Source organism: Staurois parvus, unplaced genomic scaffold (assembly GCF_062004578.1).
Source record: "Staurois parvus isolate SC_StPar_1 unplaced genomic scaffold, SC_StPar_1.0 ptg000090l, whole genome shotgun sequence".
NCBI classification, from domain to species: Eukaryota; Metazoa; Chordata; class Amphibia; order Anura; family Ranidae; genus Staurois; species Staurois parvus.
In genome coordinates, this window is record NW_028317886.1 from 16,756,066 (window position 1) to 16,780,086 (window position 24,021).

At 38.5% G+C, this 24,021-nt stretch overlaps 1 protein-coding gene across 3 annotated transcripts in view; it reads left to right on the forward strand.

The window, feature by feature from the left end:
- Positions 1 to 20,424, forward strand: part of FBXW7 (F-box and WD repeat domain containing 7) — a 280,449-nt gene extending 260,025 nt beyond the window's left edge. For all 3 annotated transcript variants that reach the window (XM_089670455.1, XM_089670454.1, XM_089670456.1), the window contains 7 exons: positions 4,446 to 4,569; positions 4,682 to 4,818; positions 5,353 to 5,466; positions 10,639 to 10,820; positions 11,759 to 11,984; positions 13,658 to 13,868; positions 18,574 to 20,424. In XM_089670455.1, coding sequence (XP_089526581.1) covers positions 4,446 to 4,569; positions 4,682 to 4,818; positions 5,353 to 5,466; positions 10,639 to 10,820; positions 11,759 to 11,984; positions 13,658 to 13,868; positions 18,574 to 18,842 — 1,263 coding nt within the window. In that variant the 3' untranslated portion in view covers positions 18,843 to 20,424. The remainder of the gene's footprint in view (positions 1 to 4,445; positions 4,570 to 4,681; positions 4,819 to 5,352; positions 5,467 to 10,638; positions 10,821 to 11,758; positions 11,985 to 13,657; positions 13,869 to 18,573) is intronic.
- Positions 20,425 to 24,021: the final 3,597 nt, after the last annotated feature.

Genomic DNA, 24,021 nt, shown 5'->3' on the forward strand with positions numbered 1-24,021 from the left:
CTTCAGCTCTCTGCCCCCTGTTTTCTGAGCGCTCAGACAAGCTTTATAAAATCAGCACTTTCAGAGGATGTAGTTAAGAAAAGACTGCAGATAGACAGGTACAACTTATGTAGGAGAATTTGTTTTATCTTTGTGTATCACCTAGGGCCAGTCACTTCACAGGCTATATGTAAGGGTTTACAACCACTTTAACCATTTTTTGTGATTACCTGTATTTCTTTGCCTATATACTGTAGTATACAGCTATATCATAAAGTTAGTAGATTTTTGGGGGCAGGGTAGGTTAAGCACCATCAATTTACATGCTCGTCCACAAGCTTGCAGGACCTTACAGTGGGATATGTGAGATCATCTTTGTGCTTATATTCACGCATGAGCAGGGCATATGTATGTATATATATATATATATATATATATGTGTGTGTGTGTGTGTGTGTGTGTGTGTATATATATATATATATATATATATATATATATATATATTCCTAGTGATTTTGAAGGTTTTTTTTTTTTCTGAAAGGGGGTTGATGCCTTTTTAAAAAAAGTCAAAGCTTTGTGCATTCACTTTTTTCACATGTGTCAAGCTTCGGGCATTTGTTTCCTGTGATGAGCAAGGGCAGGAGATCAGTTATAGAGGAGACAAAGGAGTTCTTGAGGCACTAAAAAAAGTGCAAGAAATGTGCATGTTACACATTTACAGGCACTCCCATAGGAGTCTGTGAGGTCAAAAATGTCTAATATTGCTAAAAAAATAGCTAATTTGCTTATTTGAGCATGGAGCTTACAAGCAACTGAGAGCTGAAATGTGAACAGGTCTAATTACATACAATGAGATTCTGCATGTTGAGTGTAGTCACACTGTAAAAGGATCAGGTGTGAATGGGGGATTAATGAGAACTGTTCAGGTCTCTAATTTAGCGTTTGCTTATCCAGTTCTTATAATAACCTTGCAGAGCAGCTAGAAACAAAAATTACCTGCTAGGACCAGTGGGGGTAAACCAGCAGGATAACAAGAGAGCCTGTATGATGCTACAGGCATTGTATTTGACTAAGCCCGGGGCAGTGCAAATCCATTGACCACTTGCCTGCATTCAGCTTAACATGCTCTTCCAGGAAAGCACTCAGGCATGCTTATCGCCTGTCAGACGTTCTTATATTCTGTGGTAGGTATGGGTTCTACAAGTCTCTTAGTCAAAAGACCACCAGCTAGGTTGACTTCTTCATTTTGTAATTTGTTTCTGAATTATTATGACAGTGATTCTGTATGCACACAGCTTTGCTTGCTAGAGAAATATGGTGAGGTTGTTTGCTCAGTCTGGCCACTATCTACTGCCTATGATATATGCTTCTCCTAGCTGTGCTCCTCAATCTCTCCATTCAAGTGAAGTAGCATGATTTCAAAGCTGCAGCGACTTCGTGCAAAGATGTTTATGACAGTTGCACGGGAAATCTGTATTTGAACAGTTCCACAGGCACAAAACAGAGTGCAACTTGTCATGTGATTTGAAACGGTCAAATCAAATGACAAGTCGCACCAGTGTGAACCAGGGCTTAGAACTTATTCCCACAGGCATAAAAAACGCATTTAGATGCATACAGCAGATAGTGTTGTACGCATCTAAACACAGCAATATACTAATGATCTCATGATCTCATATACTATGATGATCACATACACACAGCTGCGTGTACATTCAAAAATGTGCATTGCTTGTAGCTGTGCAGAAAAAAGTAGAACACCTACAGGACTACACAGATCTGTAGATCGTACGCCCATAAATGTGTAGCCATTCATTTGAATGAAAGAAGAATTGTACACATCTAAACGTGAGTTCTTGAGATGTATATTTTCTGCAGGATCTTCTGCTAGCTGTGCCAGGAAGAACCTGCATTCCGTACAGAAAATACGCATATGCATGTGTGAATGAAGCCTTAGCCACCTTCTGCTTAAATTTAAGTTTCCAGGAGCATATATAACTTTAATTGCAGTTATACCATTCTGAATACACGAGGCAGGATACTGTTCCAGTGCCAGTTTTGAACAGTTTTTCTTTTAGCTCTTCTTTGTAAATTTGGCTTAATTTCTCACGTGAGCTAAGCATAGAATTTTCAAAGACATTTCATTGCTCATACACAGACGAAATTCCATAGTTTGTTTCTCCCTTATGTATTTTGGTATATACTTCTCCGATTTAGTCAGCACACACTCTATATTTTTTTAATGTGTGTTAAGCTTTAAAAAAACTTTATGCTATTTACCATCTTGAATATTGCAGTAACTATGTATGCCTTGTTTTCAGAGGAAAATATTATAAATGATACCACAATAGTCTGTCCAATTATTTTTAATTGTATTTTGATCATATTCACTGGTTTAAAGCTCATGGTTTAATGAAGGGGATGTGTAAGGGGATATTCTGGCAATAGTTTAATTTAATCCTTTGGAGGATTGTGTCTTTAGAGAACTACACTTAGAAATAAGTAATTTCCTCCCTGATTTGATGTGTCTCATTTACCAGAGCCAGCTGTTAGTTGCAATCTGGCACTACACCATACTGCAATACAGAACGTGGTGTATATACAACGTGGAGGCACACCGAGTTAAAACAATAAGGGACAAAGCCAGGGCAGTGTTTGAAAAGGCTAGATTACATTTGGCTGTGTAAGAATGGTCTTTTTTTATTTTACTAAATATGCAGTGGTTAACAAAAAAACTTATCTAATTTTATAACACCTTATATTTCTAAAGACTCATTTGCGATTGAAATGACTGGAACGAATGTTTCCTGTTAATATCAATATCTATTACCACTATGTTAATGCTGTGAAAAGTGCAGAAAATCTGCATTTTAATGTGAGCTTCCAAACCAGAGTGAGAGACATTGAGCAGATGTTAAGAGGTTGAATTCTGGGAGCTGAAATGCAGGTGCATCAGTTACGCAAATGCCAGATCATTTAAAGGAGAACTGTGCGATACGCACTACTATATATGCCAAGCATAACGAGCTTGTACTTTTTTCAGAATAATGATGCTACATAGTCACAGCCAAACCTATTTCAGTTGGGCTTAGAATAGAAGAAAGTTAATCATTTTCCACCATCACAAGGTCCTGTCTTCTGTGGACTCAAAGTATAGATTAGACTTTGACTTCAACTACAGGCAGGGCTTTTAATCAGTGGCAATGCGGGGGAACGCAGTTCCACCACTGAATGTTAGTAATGGCAAGGGGTCCTAGGGTGTGCTGGAAGGTCTATTGATGCTGGCTGCTAGGGAATCTGTTGTCACTGGAGGAGATCTATTTTTGCATGGTGGTCTGTTGTTGTTGGGGAGGTCTATTGTTGTTGGGGAGGTCTGTTGTTGCTGGTTGTGTATATATTGTTGCTGGAAGGGATCTATTGTTGCTGGCTTCTGGAGAGTCTATTGATGCTGGCTGCTAGAAGATGTGTTGGTGCTGCTGGGGGCTAATGTTACTGGGGTGGTATTGTGTTGCTGGGGTGTTATATTGCTGGCTGCTGGGAATCTATTTTACTGATTTGTTGTTATTATTAACAAATTCTTACAAATTACTTGGCATCGCAAAATATTTGGCTGTGTATGCTCTATAAGGAGCAGTAGGTAGGGGGTGAAACCAAGGGCCAGTGATCAGAGGTTGGAAGGGGACGGAGGTGAGAAGCGATTCAGAAGGGGGGAGTTCCTGCACCTATTCTCTGAGGGAAAAAAACGCTGTGTGTGTGTGTGTGTGTGTGTGTGTGTGTGTGTGTGTGTGTGTGTGTGTGTGTGTGTGTGTGTGTGTGTGTGTGTGTGTGTGTGTGTGTGTGTGTGTGTGTGTGTGTGTGTGTGTGTCATTTTTTTGTATCAGACCTGGTGGTCTCTATTCATCCACAAAAGTAGTAGATGTCAAAGCTGAGTGTCTTCTAATTCATGACTGCATTTTATCATCAGTCAGTATCTATAATCAAAACAGTTCAAAAAGGCTCCTTATTATATATTCTAGCACTTGAAAAGGATTATTTTAAGTGACAACAATGTGGTCATCTATATGTGTCTGAGTGGGAGCGTTACTGTTTAGCTTTACTATATTTTTTTTTTTTGCCACGTCTGTAGACATTGGCACTGGCTTTTGTGATTAACAATTCTCTGCTAACCTTTTTTTTTAACTAGACATTTGTATGTTGTTGGAGGCAGTGAGGACTAACTCCGAAAGACCACGCTACATGCAGGACTGGGCATTATCACACACACACACTCTTAGTCCTTATAATTGTAGTTACGTTTGGTGTACAGTTTTTGTTTTAAGGACCTCTTTTGTCTTGAAGTGGTTATATGTTTCAGTTAGAAAGTAGTTAAAGTACTTTATTAGGTGAACTGGCTAGGTAGGTTTTTTTTAGACTTCTATCTTTTTTTATTGATTTTCATGCCTACATTCATTTGTCTTCTTTTCTAGTTGGCCTTGTATGTTCTATCCTTTCTGGAACCTAAGGATCTCCTTCAAGCAGCACAGACGTGTCGGTACTGGCGAATTCTGGCCGAAGACAACCTTTTGTGGCGGGAAAAATGTAAAGAAGATGGTAAGTATCTACATATATTTCAGATGGCAAAGCTTTTTTTTCTCGTGAGGATTTTTGTTTTTAGTGCAGTTCTTGTTTCCTTTACATATATGTTCCTTCGTACCTTTTTTAGGTATTGATGAACCTTTACATATAAAAAGAAGAAAAGTGCTAAAACCGGGTTTCACGCACAGTCCATGGAAAAGTGCTTATATTAGGCAGCACCGAATTGATACTAACTGGCGACGAGGTGAACTTAAGTCCCCAAAGGTAAGGTTTGCCAGTTTGTATTTGTTTTAACATTTTGTTATATGCTTATGTGCATTTGTTATTTAAAAATAAAAAGATGCTATGCATGAGTCCAGCATTGTAACCATTCATTTATTCAGTTCTAGTAATTGAACAAATTTGACAGAACCTTTCAGACATTTTTGAAAGCGGCCAGCTTGTTTAATAGAGCTTGTGTAATAGAATGCAGTATAGTATGATGCCTGTTTTCTGCCTTATAGATAATCAGTGTTTTAACATGGCCAGAGAAAGCGTCAAGGGTTCAATCAAAGTATTAGGTTGCAGGTATTTTGGCTTCTAAATCAGTGTTATACACAACAAACTAACTCCAAACATACATTATAGAACAATAATGATAAAGGACATATTAGAAAGCATTTAAGGGCTGTCTCTGTTCTTTATAGTTTACAGAGTTAAAGCAGGTTTTTGCATTTAGTTAGGGATGTTTGTGTCAATTTTGCAGGAGTTCCATTTTTTTGTGGTGTGATTCCTAACCAACTTTCTTTTCTTTCTTAGGTGCTGAAAGGTCATGATGATCATGTGATTACATGCCTCCAGTTTTGTGGTAACAGAATAGTTAGCGGATCTGATGACAACACTTTAAAAGTTTGGTCAGCAGTTACTGGAAAGGTATGATCATAAAGCCATAAGATGCTGGCCTCTAACTTATCATGCCATAACAAATGTATTGTATTTTTGCTAGGGATTACTGTGTTGGAGATTATGGCTTTCCTGAATGCACCTGTTTAGAATGGGTTCAGTAGCAGCGCGTCTGGTCTTTTGGTGATGACCTGACTTTGGCATCCTGTGCTGTTCTACCAGTCATAAACTACCAGCACAATCTGGCTCACCATGTTTGACCAACTGTTTAGCATAAGGAGGTTAGAATCTTTGGCGCAGACCATGTTGGATGTGTTGGGGTATTTTTCCCCCTCCAAGTTTAGGCAGGTAGTCTAACAGCTTCCTGATTTTTTTTTTTCTCAATATATGAACCGAAAATGATTTCTGTAGGGATCAAACACTGATATGTGCTGCTACAGTGTTTCTGCTCCATTTTGCAATCTGCTTTGACAGGAGGGGGATTACAGAGTCGTTACAGTATTTCAGTTGCAGTATGTGCCAGCTTGTTAACTGGGTCATCTGGCCTGCAAATTCCAGCAGTGTTGAAATATTTTGGCATTATAGTGCAGATGATAGGAGCCAATTTATCGTTAGCCAGCCATTGTGAATGGCATTTTTTGCTATCAATCCACAATAATACAAATATTTATGTGTCAGCCATATATGGTACTCAGAAGCCATGCTCTTAAAGGCAAATGGAACATCTGTCCTAACTTTTAGCCTTAACAGTGAAGCCCTTTTGTAGGCTTAAAATAAAGTGCCTTTGGGATATAGAGACTTTAGCTACTCCCTGTCTGCCCACATTCTTCGGCATGAGCTGCTCCCATGAAAGAGAGTGCAGACGGTGCCTGGTTTCATTGCAGAGAAACTCAAGTCTTTCATGTTCTGTGAGATCAGTTTAATTAGTGCTCCATAACCAGTATAAAAAAAACCTCCAGTTCTCTAAATTGTGCATTGGCTCTGGTGCTTGTCACACCCTTCGCCTTTATTAGAATATTGAAAGCTGTGCATCTGATCCTCCCGCTGGCAGAAAATCTGTGAGTGACATTTTGTGGTACGTTTTTACTTTGTTCCCACACATGCAGCAGTCCATATCACTGGAGAAGTGTTATGGTCTTATAAGCGTACAGCATATGGTAGCAGTCTAGAAATGATTTTTGCCAAAAAAAATGTAAAAATTGGCCTATCCACTCACAAACCATTAAACTGCAGCATAGTTTAAATTAGGATAAAACTGCATTTTCATAAATGTATGTTTGTTTTATTTCTAAATCCAATTTAATTGTCCTTGTGTCATCATCACTACAGAGTTTCAGGAACGGCTCTCTCATACTTGGTCTTTAGGATTTTAATATAAATGGCATAAAACCTTAAACCAATTTACCTTTCGTTTATAAAACTTTACCTAAGAAGTAGATCGTGAACATGAAGTAGACCTGAATAGATAAATTGGTTGGTCGCTATGTGTAACTGAAAAGTTGAAAGTGCTTGTGAGTGTAATTACTCCTTTTTCTAAATTAATCCTAAGTTTCCAGCTATACTGAATTTTAGAAACACTCAATGTTGGACTATAAGATACGTTCTTTTATTAGGGTATTAAATTGTTTTATTAAGGTCACCAACAGGAAAATGCCCCCCCGCCTACCCTGTATAAAAATATCTGTGTATTTACCTATTTTAATCCACAATGGTTCAGTCAGGTGATCCTGCAGCGTTGGGTCCCATGTGTAAGGGAACGCTTGGCAATAGCTCTGAAGTTATTATTATTGACTTCCAGTTTGGGACAATTCTGGCATTCCTCTCCTACATCTTTTTTTGCTAGAAAACTACTTAGAACCCCCAAATATATATATAGATATACACTGTGTGCACAAATATTAGGCGAGTGAGTTTTATTTCCAAATCATAATTTTTATGCATATTGTCCAACTCCAAACTGTATAAACCTTATTGGATTTAAGCAGATCATGTGATGTGTATTTCTGTAATATTGGAGGGTGTGGCCTAAGGAGATCAACATCCTATATCAAAGTGTGCATAATTGTTGGGCAGATTCTTTTCCTCAGGCAAAATGGGCCGAAAAAGAGATTTAACTGATTCTGAAAAGTCAAAAATTGTAAAAAGTCTTTCAGAGGGATGCCAAGATTTTGGAATGTGATTACAAAACCATCAAACGTTTTCTTGCAAATAGTCAACAGGGTCTCAAGAAATGTGTTGAGAAAAAAAGGACGCCATTTAATTGCTAAATATTTGAGAAGAATCAAACGTAAAGCTACAAGGAACCCATTATCCTCCAGTGCTGTCATATTCCAGAACTGCAACCCACCTGGAGTGCCCAGAAGTACAAGGTGTTCAGTGCTCAGAGACATGGTCAAGGTAAAGAAGGCTGAAACCCGACCACCACTGAACAAGATACATAAGTTGAAATGTCAAGACTGGACCAAGAAATATCTGAAGATAGATTTTTCAAAGGTTTTATGGACTGATGAGATGCGAGTGACTTTTGACGGACCAGATGGATGGGCCTGTGGCTGGATCAGTAACGGGCACAGAGCTCCACTTCTACTCAGACGCCAGCAAGGTGGAGGTGGGGTTCTGATATGGGCTGGTATTATTAATAAATCAGTTAAATATCTTTATTGGCCCATTTTGCGTGAGGAAAAGAAGCTGCCTAATAATTATGCACATCTCAATATAGTTTGTTGATCTCTTTAGGCCACACCCTCCCTCATTACACGAATACACATTACCTGATATGCTTAAATCCAATAAGCATTCAAGTTTATACAGCTTGGAGGTGGACAATATGCATAAAAATTATGATTTGGTAAAAAAAAAAAACCTCACTTCCCTGATAAGTGTGTGGTAAATTTTTTTTTTCAGAGGCATTAGAGAATAAAATGGTGGGCATTGCATATTTTTATGCCTCATGATATTTGCGCAGCAGTTTTTCAAACACAAATTTTTTTTAGACACAATACACTTTAATGGATTTTTAAGCACAAAAATACAATATAATACCCAATTGTTTGAAAAAATATAAAAGATATGGCCCAGTGATACAGCGCCAAATTACTGTACTTTAAAATTTCTATAGACAGCGTTTTAAAAGCATTTGAAGGGTTACCAGTTTAGAGTCGCACAGGAGGTCTGGTGCTAAAATTATTGCTTTTTCTCTGATGTTCGTGATGATGCCTCACTTGTGGCGTGATTGCCATTTACATATGCATGCGGGTCCTACGTGCATTCTTGCATTTGAATGTGAGCACGAGAGAACGGTTGCACTTTAAAATTGTGTAATGTTTTTTTTTTTATTATTTAAAAAAAATTTTTTTTGCTCTGTAACATACTTTTTTTTTTTTTTTTTTCTTTCTTCATTTACTTTATCACTATTACAAGTGATAAACAATTTCCCTTGTAATAGCATGGGTTGTGACTGATCCTCCAGAGAGATCGAGGGTCTGAGGTCCCCCCCATCTCTCCTTTGACCTCATCATCGGTTTGGTCGGCTGCTTCCCTGCCTGTTACCAGCCAGGTAAACAAAGGACCAAAACAGAAAGTGTCAAAATCCTCGGCTTTTCCTGTTTCTGACCTCACACAGTGGGAGGAACAACCTCCGTTCCTCTCACAGTGTTCCAGGAGCTGGATGGCACCGGACATGTCCTTGCCAGGCTCCCCGATCACAACGGAGAGCTGGTAAAAGTGGCGGCGGCGGCAGTGGGAGGAGGGTTGAACCTATAAACGGAATCCAGCGGCACATTAGCGTCTAAGATTTGTTTTACTTTGAAATCGCCGGGGCTACAAGAGGATATCTCGATCATTGTTTCAGCAATGACTGAGAAATGTCCCTTCCTGTACGAGGAAGTTTATAACCGTACCTTTGACAGGAAGTGGTTAAGAAAAGTTATAGATGGGTTTTTCTTTAACATTAAGCTGGCCATACAGTGTGTGAATTTTGGACAGTTTCATTGGATCAACTTTTGTTCAATTAGCCTGCTTGAAAATTTTTGGCTTTACTGCAGGTATTTTGATACCTGGCTGGGCCGGCTGTCAGCATACATTAGCCCAGCGGGAGATTCATTCATTTGCATAGCGTGGATGGAGGAATAGTTTAGGGTTTTTTTTTTTTTTCATTTAGATGGAAGGCAGGCAGTGCATGACTAGCTTTGAGGTGGGCACCATATGGCCTGAATATTAGCCTGATGGGCAAAACCAGGGAAGGCCTGTAGAGGAGTCGGCTTACATTAGCTACATATCATTGAGCACTCTTGCAGAGTCTCTACTTGCCTGTGCACCACACAAAGAGAAGCTTTAAATGAATTTAAAAATATTAATAACTACACATGAGGCCTACTCTCAGGCTGTTGCACAATAGTTGTATTTTACAATTAAAACTACAAAAGGAGACTTTAAAAAACAGTCATGTACGATGAAATTTGTAGCAAAAATATCTTGGTGAGTCATGAATCCTAGATATAAATAAGTCTGTTGGATAGTAAGTCGCTGGGCAACAGGTTCGTGTCACAGCTGTAACATGTAAGTGGGCTGGTTTGACTTGAGATCTGTACCCAACAATATACTAAGTGGGCGTTGAAGGACGAATGACTTTAATAATAACTTAGAGATACAATGGTTTAATTGCAATCCACTGATAGATTGCCTAACAGGATCAAGTGTAGATGACACACCCAGATGTGCATGCATTGACTCTATTGTCAGCAGCATAGCATCTTAAGGCTTTTTTTTTTCTGCATACTTCATTTCATTCTAAAGAAATTAAATCATTTTCTTACCTGACTGATATTTATAACTGTCCTAGTTCATTTTCTTTTTTATGCTTCCTGTATTTGCAAGACTATTTGCAATTAATTATGACTGTTTCAATTCCCAGTACAAAATATAATTAATAAAGATGTGTTTTGGATATTCCAAAAATGCAACAAAAGTCCAAAGCACATTAAAGATCTTTAGCATTTGTCAACATTCCTCATTGTACAAGACCGCAGTGCTAGGGGCAAAATATTGTGACTCTATGCAGTTATGTGATTAAGTGTGGAAGCTCTGTTTTCATCTGATATTTTGGCTCTTTCAGTGAGACAGTGTGTATTGAATTACTGAGTATACTTAACAGAGTTTCTACAGCCTAATTTTTTTTTGGCTGATTGTGCTGTCTCTTTACAGTGTCTGAGAACGTTGGTTGGACATACGGGTGGTGTCTGGTCATCTCAGATGAGAGATAACATCATTATCAGTGGTTCCACAGACAGAACGTTAAAAGTATGGAATGCAGAAACTGGGGAATGTATACACACACTTTACGGACATACCTCCACTGTGCGATGCATGCATCTACATGAAAAAAGGTTTGTCTCTCAATGTTTCTTCATTTATTTATTACAAATATTTATATAGCACTGACAATTTACACACTGCCTTACATGTGGTACATTCACATCAGTCCCTGCCCTCAAGGAGCTTACAATTAAAGACCCCTACCTCACACACATAAACACAAATACTAGGGCCAATTTAGACAGGATCCTATTAACTGACAGGCATGTCTTTGGAGTGTGGGAAGAATCCGGAGTACCCGAAGGAAACCCACACAAACACAGGGAGAATATGCAAACTCCACCATGATAGTGTCCTGACTGGGATTTCAACCAGGGACCCTAGTGCTGGGGGAAGTACTAACACATAGCCACTGTTCTGCCTTTTTAATTTAAACATACACAATTTATAACAATGTTTTTCTAAGTTTGATTAAGAGAAATAGACTTTGCTAAATGTAGGTACCATTCATAAATTAAGTACCAAGCACAGTATGCGATTTTCCTCCTGCACTCCACATATGTAATTGTAGGTTAAAATGTGCTGAGAGGAATAAGTGGGTGCCACTGCTGATCTCTGCTAAAAATGCTATTTGCATCATGTGGTATTTGCACTGATGCCTAACTCTCTAACCTTTAGGTCTACTTTATATTTACATATTAGTGTGATAAAGGCACTTATATAGAGAGCTACCACTGGTTTTTCTAGGGTACAGTCTCTTGTATATCCTGGCAACAAAATGGATGTATCACAGAACCCCCTTGTGGAAATTTTTGTTGTGTCGACATCTGTTTTGTCTGTCAGTTTCATTTGTTTTAACAATCTGTTGTTTGCTCTGGCATAAAGTCGAAAGCCAGGTCAGTAGTAACATGTGAGAAAATACCTCTCCTCTTGTGTTTTCTAAAGAAGGCAGCAGGAACTGTTCATATTTACTCCAATTGTATGTTGCATTATGTCCTCTCTTTTACAGGGTAGTGAGCGGGTCACGAGATGCCACCCTTCGAGTCTGGGATATTGAAACAGGCCAGTGCTTACATGTTCTGATGGGGCATGTAGCAGCTGTTCGCTGTGTTCAGTACGATGGACGGAGGGTAGTTAGCGGGGCTTATGATTTCATGGTGAAAGTCTGGGATCCAGAGACCGAAACCTGTTTACACACGCTGCAAGGCCACACAAACAGAGTCTATTCTTTACAGGTATGATAACATATTTACATGAGAACAGCTTATTTTCTTTCTTTCATCTGCATTGTCCTTCTAGCTTTTTGTTAAACTTACAGTGCCTTGCAAAGCATCATTTTATTGAGCTATGCATGCTTCGGTTATAAATGCATGTAGGTCAAATGCCACCCCGATTTGTATTTACTTTGCTCAGAGCTCATTATAATGTGCCCTTACCGTCAGGCTCTGTGCTCTTTTTATCCTGTCTCTAGAAATGCCCTCTGGTTATGAGACACATCATATTTCTTGCTGTGATTGGCTATGCCATTTTAGGTCACCAATTAGCTGCATATTACTATCTGAATGTTGTAAAATTATTTTTTCTAACCTGGTTTAATTTTCTAGCAAGTCAGGCCAATGTCCTTTTTGGTGTCATGATATTTTGTTTTATACCTCTGCAAGCAAAGAAATGAATGTTTAAGATTTCATCAAATATTCATGACCAGCAATCCATTTGAAGTGCTGTTAACATGTTCTATGTTAAAAAGACAAGTGCAGAGTAAAAAAATGTTTGGCATTGCCAGTTTTCCTTGTATTATACAAATTCCAACTCATGGCCACAGGACAAATTCACCCCACTACACATATACATTTTAGCTGAACAAAACACAATGCAGAATAAAAATACAACCGCAAGCTGTTATGGGGTTCTTTTTCCTGTAACAGTCATGTCCATGTGGAAGAGTTCAAAAGTTGAGGAGCCACATAGATATCTGTTAGAAGAGACCGACTGATTTCAGAAGGCAGCTAAGTTGCGTTCCCAGCTTTAGAAACCGAGAGGTCGTATTCAAAGACTGGAACAGCTATGCATTTGGAAACTACAGGAAAAGTTATATTTAGACTGGAGGTTATTTACACTATTTATAAATTCTTTTACTGGAAATTAGAACCTGGAAGTTTTGTGTTTGATGGTAATTTTAGGCTAAATGCATGAAGGAAGATGAGACTTCTTCTGTTAGAAATTGTGCGATATCTATTTCTAGTCTGCATTTTGAATTATATTTTATACTGTTGAGTGCTGGGATCTTAATTACTTTTTAACCTTAGCACTCTTTGCCCAAGGACAATAAACACGTCTGTAAGTTTTAAACAATAGTGCCTTAATTTTTTGATTTATCAACTTTTGTGTGACATCATCATTGCCACCTTTATTGTTTGCATTGCCCAAGTGACAATGGGGGGGGTTCAGATCAGGTGGCATACATCACATCAGTCATGCCCTGCTATGGGTAGATGAGGACTACATTTCCTGTAATACCATGCTGAGACATGCTAGCGGGTCATTCCTGCAATGTGAAGATCACACCTACGCACAAAAGAAACATGTTACTGCTCTGTTATATACTGCTAGGCAGAAGAATGTGACCAGGAGCCCTTTTCCATAAGGAGAAAACAGCGGCGCTCAGTCACACAAACTGGAAAAACAAAGATCGCACAAATATAATGGGCATATTTGGGCTACAGTAAAGAGGGGGAAGAACAAACTTAAAAAAACAAACAAACCCATAACCATGGGTCATGTAAGGACCTTCTGATATACAGAGGCCTCACACACAACAAGAAGTTTTATGTCATGAAATTTTCAGAATTTACATTTTCTCTGCTAAACATGAAACTTAAATATGTATCTACTTTTTTTCAAATTGCAGTTTGATGGCATCCATGTAGTCAGTGGATCTTTGGATACCTCAATAAGAGTCTGGGATGTGGAGACTGGAAATTGTATTCACACGTTAACTGGGCACCAGTCATTAACCAGTGGAATGGAACTTAAGGATAACATTCTTGTCTCGGGAAATGCAGATTCTACTGTTAAAATATGGGACATTAAAACAGGACAGTGTTTACAAACATTGCAAGGTATGTCATCTAAATTCTCTTCACTAGATTGGTATACTCAGGATATTCCACAAAGCTTAAAGCATAATTGTTATTTTAGTATGTTTATTTTTTAAAAGCTACCATTCTTGCTTCCCTTCAAACACCAAAATCTTCTACTTGCTTACCCCTGCTCTTCCAAGATCTTTGCTGTGCACAACGTATCTGAAGTGCTCTCCTACAGCCATGCTCTTCAACAATCTATTTATTCCTATGATTTATCATGTGTGTCACTGGTAGATGGCCTTTCTATTGAAATGAATAGGGTATTAAGTTATTTTCTCACCTTTACATAATCTAGTTTGCCCTTTTTTGCTAAACACAAAAACATTTTTTTTATTAAATTAAACTTGTTATACTCACCTGCTCTGTGCAGTAGTATTGTACAGAGTGGCCCCTATCATCCTCTTCTCGTGTCCCCTGCAGACAATTTCGACAACTCCTGTTCTTCATGTGTCCCCATAGCAAGCAATTTGCTATAGAGGCACACAGTGTCTGCTCGCTCCCAAGCTGTGTGTCCATAGATTTGCACAATGGGACAGCCCCGCCCCTCACTTACTGCTTACTGCATTTGATTGACAGCAGCAGGAGCCAATTGTCTCCTGCTGCTCAAGTGCTGTGTGAAGGGGGAGATGGGAGAATACACCGTGTTCCAAATTATTATGCAAATTATATTTTTCTCATTTACCTAAATAATTGATGTAAATAACAGTCAGCATAATTGTCATGTTCTCAACTATTAAGAGTACATTTCAAATTTTATTGAACAAACCTCCTAATGATAACAGGATTTTTGTTTAAACATAAACTTACAATGCACTGTTCCAAATTATTACGCACAGTAAGTTTCAAAATACTTTATAGGTTGTAAAGAACTGAAAATTGTCATTTGTTGTGTTTGCAGCGTATTTACTGAAATCAAAAGCTATTTCAATCAAACTTTTAACAATGTTTTAACTTTTTAAACATTTTAACAGGTTACGTTACATTTTAACATAGGACCCCTTATTTGATAGCAGCTTCACAAGTCTTGCATCCATTGAACTTGTGAGTTTTTGGACAGTTTCTGCTTGAATTTGTTTGTAAGATGTCAGAATAGCCTCCCAGAGCTGCTGTTTGGATGTAAACTGCCTCCCACCCTCTTAGATGTTTTGCTTGAGGATGCTCCAAAGGTTCTCAATAGGATTGAGGTCAGGGGAGGATGGAGGCCACATCATGACTTTCCCTCCTTTTATCCCCATAGCAGCCATTGATGCAGAGGTATTCTTTGCAGCATGAGATGGTGCATTGTCATGCATGAAGATGATTTTATTACGGAAAGCATAGTTCTTCCTTCTGTACCAGGGAAGAAAAGTGGTCAGTCATAAACTCCACATACTTGCAGAGGTCATCTTTACACCTTCGGGGATTCTAAAGGGGCCGACCAGCTCTGTTCCCATGATTCCGGCCCAAAACATGACTCTACACCTTGATGTCCGTTGGACTCCAGAGGCACCAGCAGCTTCAAATATCTGTTTGCTGCTATGTAATAGTGTTTTAGCAGCTGCTCTCTTGATCCGATGCATGGATCTGGCAGAAATCTTCCTCAATGTGCCTTTATCTGCACGAACCCGTCTGTGCTCTGAATCAGCCACAAATCTCTTAATAGTGCTATGATCACGCTTACGTTTTCGTGAAATATCTAACGTTTTCATACCTCATCCAAGGCATTGAACTATTTCACTCTTTTCGGCAGCAGAGAGATCCTTTTTCTTCCCCATATTGCTTGAAAATGGTGCTGTACTTAATAATGTCGAACACCCTCCTTTAGTAGTTTTCCTTAAATTGGGCTCACCGGCCAATCTAATTATCACAGGTGTCCAAGATTGTATTCAGTGATCAAAAGAGCCCTGAGACACAATGCCATCCATGAGTTAAACTGAAAAACAAAATATTTCATCTTTGTGACACCTAAATAGAATTTGCATAATAATTTGGAACAGGGTGTAGATTCAACCATGTGCAGTGCTGGATCTTTTCTCCCCTCTTTTTCGCTTCACACAGGGAAGGGGTAGATACAGAGAAATAGAAAATGTTTCTTACCTTAATACAACAAATGCATTTAAGATGAAAAAAAAAACTTTTTAGCTTTAGTATCACTTTAGCCACTCATCCTGATCCATATAGTCCTGGAAAAGGAATACACCTGGGTATAGTTTATCAACCCTTCTACAGATAGGTCTCTTAATACCTACAGAAAGCATTCATATTCAAGCTTTCTTTCTTGGTTTCACTTTTTAATGCAAATTTGCATCTTTTTGGTGTATGTGAGGCTGTACAAACCTCTATCTTGTAGTTTTTTGAGGAGTGCAAGATGAAACTTAAATGTTGCTATAAGCATCGCTCCACTGGAACTGTAACACTGCTGTAGGATGCTCCTTTTTGTTGTTGGGTTGCTATAGTCATCACCTCCACTTCTCTTTTACTTAGGTAGTACACAAAACAAATCTGTCATGCAGTCCACTTTTAGAAAACACAATGATGAATGTGTGTTACAGAAATTACTTTTATGTAGTTTTGATTTGCTTTGTGTAAACGGTTTACGTGTGGTAAAACTAGTTAATTTTGGTTAGGGAGAAAATCACAGAGAAAATAAAAGGTCCATTGTCTCATCTTCCTCTGTGCTCCTATTCTTTGGAAGGAGAAAGCCCACTATTCTTACGTGATTTATTTGACTAGACAGCTTATGCTGCCTTGCAGTCCAATTAAATCAGCCAGTCTTGTAAGGTGCAACTAACCCTCTGGATACAGGCTAGGACTTACTGTTGATATGACATTTCCTGAGCATTCTTCATGGTCTGCTAACCAAATATATCATTACAATTGTATTATGGCATTGCAAAATTCATCCGTCCCTATGTAATTACATGGCATTCTATTTTATTGAGATCGCAAACCGATATTTCTATGACATTTTAGGACCAGTCTGGAAATGTTTGCACAAACATGTTATTAATTTTCTTTGCATAAGGTGTTTAGTATCTGGTTGCCTCCTGGCAGTTTTTGCACACATATGCATACATTTAGCCACATTGCATGTAGTGTAATGTAGTGTTTACCAAGCTAGTCCATTTGAACAGCAATTCATTTGTTTGAACCAAGATTCATTTAATTGTGCTTATGTTTCCTGAGCAAAGGAAACACAAGCACCAAAGTTGCTGCTGTTGGTCTTATAAAATCTACAAGCACGCTGTTTAAAGAATAAGTTCACCTTTTTACCAAAATTAATAAATGCACATTTTTTTCCATATGCATTATTTTTGATTGCATGAGCCTGGATACCATTTCACCAGCAATCAGCAGATCGCTGGTGCCCTGCAGGTCTGTCAGTATATCTGCTTGCCCGTACGGGATGTACAAGTAAGCTGATATACTGGCAGAAAGAATGAACCATCACAGTGCCCCACAGCACCCTGGTAGTTCATTGAGATCTTCAAGCCGACAGCCACTAAGGCTGTCAGGACTTGTAGTTTCTCATTCACAGAGGACTGTGAATGAGTGAAGCAGTCGGGCGGGTGGAGCCCCGCATGGCCACGTTTTGTAAACATTGGACAGCTAGTGGTGGGAGAGGAGAAGCTGGGGAGTAGGGGTCGGTGCATTCATAGCATGTTATACCCTGAATATGGGTGTAAAAATTTATGAAAGATACACCTGTCCTTTAATAAACGCCATTCGTGATATTTTGATATCACGAATGGCGTTTATTATGGCTATGGTGTCAAAGTGGCAAATGCCACTAAGGATGGTCGCACAGGTGTTGCTCTAAAAACCGGTTTCTTAACTATGTTAAAGTATAACTAAAGGCAAGTTGTTGGTTTTTTTTCATAGTTTTGGTTAGCGTGAAGGAGGATTAGAATCCCTGTCAGGCTTTTATTGCTGTTTGTGCCCCCATTAGGGAGATTCTCTCTCTCTCTATTTGTCCTGTTTACCGTTATCATTGAAAGTGAAAGTAAAAGAAAATCTCAAGTTTTGGGTTGTACCCAGAATAATAATAGAGGGGAAATCTTCTGATAGGGATACTAGTTCTGGTGAACTGGGGGGTCCCCAAGGAATTCCCTTAATTTGCAGGGCTTTCCTCTAACGTCCTGTTTGGCTATGGAACAGGAAGTGAAATCTCTGTAATAGGACACAGATGGCAAAATAAAAAATATGACGGGTTATAAACCTGCCTTGCACTATACAAAATGGAAAAAAAGAGTGTTGCATATAGTTCTACTTTAGTGATGGCCACATACCAAAACACACTATGTAGAAGTTGGAAATCTAAAATATTTTTTTGCTTAGGACGTTATTAAAAATGTCTGTAAAATTCCGACTTTTATCATAACTGTTCTGGGCTCACTGAAATCATCATAATCCATTAGCCTATGTTTTTGTGGCCTGTTTGTCTGCATTACTTACAGTCAGGTGAGATTCCTTAAACTCTGTCCTACAGAATGTATTTGCCCAGTTAGGTTCTGCTTAAGGGCTTCTGTTTACAGAGCTGATTTAGTTATTTCTAAATGTTCGAGGTCTGCATGCTTCTTTTATGCTGGCTTTCAAATATTTCAGGAATTGTATACTTGTGTTATTCAGACATTGGTCAATAAACTCTTTTATGTGTGCTTGTGCATGAAAAATAATATCCTGTTGCACATTTTCTTCCTAGGTCCCAACAAACATCAAAGTGCTGTGACCTGTTTACAGTTTAACAAGAACTTTGTAATAACCAGCTCAGATGATGGGACTGTAAAACTGTGGGACTTGAAAACGGGTGAATTTATTCGGAACCTTGTCACGTTGGAAAGTGGTGGAAGTGGAGGCGTTGTGTGGCGAATTCGAGCTTCCAACACAAAGCTTGTTTGCGCTGTTGGAAGTAGAAATGGGACAGAGGAGACAAAGCTGCTGGTGCTGGACTTTGATGTGGACATGAAGTGAAGGCTGGGGAAATTAATTTGTCCAAATTTATAGACTATGTAACACCCTCTTTTTATTTTTGGCCTCCCACTTCTTACCTAGTCCTTCCCTCCAAAAATATCCATTGGCCTCTGTTAACAGGATCTCAGCTTTGGGCAACATGAAGCAGACCTACATACGCAGATGAGAAGACATCTTGTCACAGAAAGACTTGACGTTTTGATGTGGACTACCTTTTTCTTTTGTGAAAAGGAGGACTCTCAAAACGGAACCAGGTGCAATTATTTCTGAATAACGTCTTCAAATTGTTCACAAGGCAGCACCAGTAGTCTACATGAGATTCGGTGGACTGTCCTTAAAGCTAGACCTTAACTCGCAGCTTCACAAATCGCTGGTTGAATTTGCAAGAGAGCAGTTGCAACAAAGTCATTTTCTCTTTTTTGGAAATGCTGAAAAAATTACTGTGAATTGTTTTTGTATAGTTCTGTCACTTTTTTTTTTTTTGCCGACTATTGCCAATGTCAAGTCAATCACAGTATTAGCCTCTGTTTCTCTCTTTACTGTTGCTTCCATCTACACTATTCAATGCATACGTTGCTCTGGGGTGGCAAGCTTGTCTTTATGTTCTCAGACGGATATAAATCTTGATGCTGGTGCTAGCAAAGTAGGTCTTTATAAATGGGATTGTTGTCCCACAGCTGTACTGTATTCCCAGTGGCCAAACATATTTATGCTGCTAAATGAAAGGAGAAAAAAAGCAAATTTTTTTTTTAATTATTATTTTACTGCTGTGACGTTTTAGTCCCAGACTGAATTCCAAATTTCTTCTAGTTTGGATACAGAAAAAAGACTTTTTGCCACTGAAATATGTATCCATGGTGCCTCTAAGAGGCCGTAAGTGGGACAGTTTCAGACAATTAAGAGTGAAGTTTGCTTGCAAAAGAAAAATGACATATGAGTGTGTGCAAAGCTTATTTTCTTGTTTTTGAGCAAAATGTAAACACATTCCTTGGAACAAAGCTATTGTAGCCTGTTCTGTTGGGAACTTTTTGTTTTGAGGCTGTGGTGAATGTAACAAAAATGCATTACAACTGACAAAAACGTTTTAAAAACAAAACAAGAAAAATATTACTTGTTAGGCTCAACAAATGACAGTATTCGAGGGGTAGTCAGCTGTTACAGTCAAATAGGGCATGTGGACGAGTGAAGCAGAGAAGGCAAATGGAGAATTTTTTTTTTTTTTTTTTTGTGGTGCAAGCTTCACGTGCAGATAAGACCATACAATTGTCAAATAATTTGCCTCATGTTCCAAGAGTCACAACTCAAGCTGAACTGTGAAAAGTGGTTTAACACTGTATCCTATGCGATATTTTGGATTTGTTTCTAAGAATTTTTTTTTTCCTCCTCATCCTATATTTTTGTTTTATTATTTATAGTCTGGTTTTAAAATAATCAGATTCCATTTCGTTCATTTTACAGTTCTGTAACAACCTGATGTGATGGAGGAAAACATTGTTTAAAGGGATTGTGTCTATGGTTTGATTCACTTAGAAATTTTATTTTCTTATAACTTAAGTGCAATAAAATGTGTTTTTTCATGTTACACATTTTAATTTGTGTTGTTTTTTGTTTGCTTCACTTGATCTGTCTAAAAAAAATGCATACTTTTAAAACAAATTTTTTTTATTTTTCATAACCGAATGTTGCCAAAGATAAATAGTACTTTTTGCTCTTGCTCTATTTTCTTAGAGGTACTTTTCATATGTATTGTATTTATTGATATAACACAAATATATCAGATTTTTTTAAATATATGTAACAAAAATATAGTGTGTGTGTGAGAGTGTGTGTGTTACTGTGCAAACGTGTAAAATATGCTGTAAATTAAGAGTGCTTTCAGAAATTGAGGTGTTAATGGTTTTTTTTTTTTTTTATCAATTAAAGTGGAAAGTAAATGAACAGAAGCGAAATCCACATAAAATCAATATTTGGCCTTCAAAACAGCACCAATTTTTCTAGGTACACACAGTGCTTGTGCACAGTTTTTGAAGGAACTTGGCAGGTAGGTTTTTCCAGATATCTTGAAGAACTAACCACAGATCGTCTGTTGATGCTGGCTGTCTCAAATTCTTCTGTCTCTTCATGTAACCCTAGACAGATTCGATGATGTTGAGATCAGGGCTCTGTGGGGACCAAACCATCACTTGCAGGACTTCTTGTTCTTCTTTACACGGATGATACAGTAGTTCTTAATGACACTGGCTATATATTTGGGGTTGTTGTCCTGCTGCAGAATCAATTTAGGGCCAATTGCACGCCTCTCTGATGGTATGACATGATGGATAATTATCTGCCTGTATTTCTCAGTATTAAGGACACCACTGATCCTAACTAAATTTCGAATTCCATTTGCAGAAATGCAGCCCCAAACGTGCAAGGAACCTCCACCATGCTTCACTGTTGCCTGCAGACATTCATTATTGTACTGCTCTCTAGACCTTTGAAAAACAAACTGCCTCCTGCTACAGCCAAATAGTTCAAATGTTGATCAGTCCAGAGCACCTGCTGTCATTTCTTTGCACCCCTTAGCCTGTTTTTTTTGGCTACAATTCTTCCAGACAGTAGATGGGTGTACTTGGGACCTACTGGTTTCTGAAAGTTCTGTGCCGATGGCACTACTGGACATCTTCAAAGCGAAGTAAAAATTATGTGTCTTTCATCTGCTGCAATAAGTTTCCTTGGCCAACCCCTGCGTCTACAGTCCTCAACACTGAACAGCCCATCTTGAAATCCCAGTCTGCTTTGAAATCTTTGCCTGGGAGAGACCTTGCTTATGCAGTATAACTACCTTGTGTCTTGTTGCTGTGCTCAGTCTTGCCCTGGTGTGTGACATGAAACTATCTTCTACAACCTCACCTTAGTAGCAGAGTTTTGCTGTTTCTTACCCAGTTTTAAGCTTCCTACACAGATGTATCTGTTTCAGTTAATGACTGTGTTTCAACATACATATGAAACTGATGATCATTAGCACCTTCTTGGTATAATTGGTTAATCATACACCTGACTTTAAACACTTTTATTATTTTGGTGTTTTACTTTTACATACACCTGACTCTAATACTACAAAATCCCTGATTTGATGCAGGTTTGAAGCCAAATGGCAGTCACACGAAATAGTGAGTGGATATAGATTTTTCTTCTGTTAAATAATTAAAAAATATATATTTGAAAGCATTCTTCTGTATTTTTTTGAAAGCATTCTCACTTTACTGCATTTCTTCATACCTGCATAAAGCGTTTGTACTGTATGTGTATATAGTGAGAGAGGACATTAGAACACCTGGAGAAGACCAACATAAAGAGAGACAGTACAGATCCTATGCTGGTAGGATACTTGGTGAGAGCTGAACCTAGGACCCCAGTGCATCTACCTTGACTAAGGCCCCAGTTCCAGCTTCAGAAAAACCACCCCAAAGCATGATGCTACCACCACCATGCTTCACTGTGGGTATGGTGTTCTTTTGGTGATGTGCGGTGTTGTTTTTGTGCCAAACATATCTTTTGGAATTATGGCCAAAAAGTTCAACCTTGGTTTCATCAGGCCAGAACATATTTTCCCACATGCTTTTGGGAGACTTCAGATGTGTTTTGCAAAATTTAGCCGGTCTTGGACGTTTTTCTTTGTAAGAAAAGGCTTCCGTCTTGCCACTCAACCCCATAGCCCAGACATATGAAGAATACAGGAGATTGTTGTCACATGTACCATACAGCTAGAACTTGCCAGATATTCATGCAGCTCCTTTAATGTTGCTGTAGGTCTCTTGGCAGCCTCCAAGATTAGTTTTCTTCTCTTCTGTTCATCAATTTTGGAGGGACATCCAGTTCTTGGTTGTCATGGATGCACCATATTTTCTCTACTTGATGATGACTGTCTTCACTGTGTTCCATGGTATATCTAATGCCTTGGAAATTCTTTTGTACCCTTATCCTGACTGAGACCTTTTAACAATGAGATCCCTCTGATGCTTTGGAAGCTCTCTGCGGACCATGGCTTTTGCTGTAAAATGCAACTAAGAAAATGTCAGGAAAGACCTACTAGAACAGCTGAACTTTATCTGGGGTTAATCAGAGGCAGTTTACGTTATGGCAGGTGTGTACTGACTCCTATTTAACATGATTTTGAATGTGATTGCTTAATTCTGAACACAGCTACATCCCCAGTTATAAGAGGGTGTGCACACTTATGCAACCACATTATTTTAGTTTTTTATGTTTACTTCCCACCCCCAAAAGGTCACATTAAAGGAGGAAAAAGTTCTGAAATGATTTATCTTTGTCTCATTTTTTACATCACAGAAACCTGACATTTTAACGGGGGTTTAGACTTTATATCCACTGTAGCAGTCTTGTGACCTCTATCAATGTCCAGCTGAGCCCTGGTTAAAGCTTGTAGAAGGAGTTTTCATTCTGCTCTGACTGTCTTATATAGGCTGCATAACCCCTGACCCTCTATATGGACAGTGCTGATTAGCCCTATGCTGATCACATGCTCCCTTTGAAAGAAAAAAAAAAAATCTCTCTAGCAATACACACTAAACTGAGCATGTGCAGTGTGACTCCTAGGGCTCTGTACTATCAGCAGATGGATTGGGGACAGTAGGAGAAGGGGAGGCCCAGAGAAGACAGGATCAAACAGCCTTTTTACACTATGTGGAGGATTAGCCCCTTAGGTTCCACAGTGAGTATAACAAGCATGCTTTATTGCATATACAGGCTGATTTTACTTTTGTTGGTTTAATAACACTTTAGGGAAATTTAAATACATAATGTGATTTCAGATCAAATGTAATTTTGTTTTGGGCCTTGTGATCTCTTATGAACACCCATTTAGGCCTTTAATGCAAAGCAACTCTGACTGAAAGATTCAAAAACCTTTTTTCCCATCATATTTCAGTGCTTCATTGTCACTCTGCATTATGTCTTTGTCTATAATTATGTCAAGTTAAGTAATACTTGCTTTATCCGAGTACCTACTTTTGTGCACTTGTATCCCTGATGTCCTTGTAAAACCTTTTGAAAGTTTTAATAATACAAATACATACAGTGGTAACATAAATGACTAGTGTTTCACATAAAGTTTTCCATCAATCATTCAGAAATTGACTGAACACAAAGACCTTGTCATAACTGGCACAGCCAC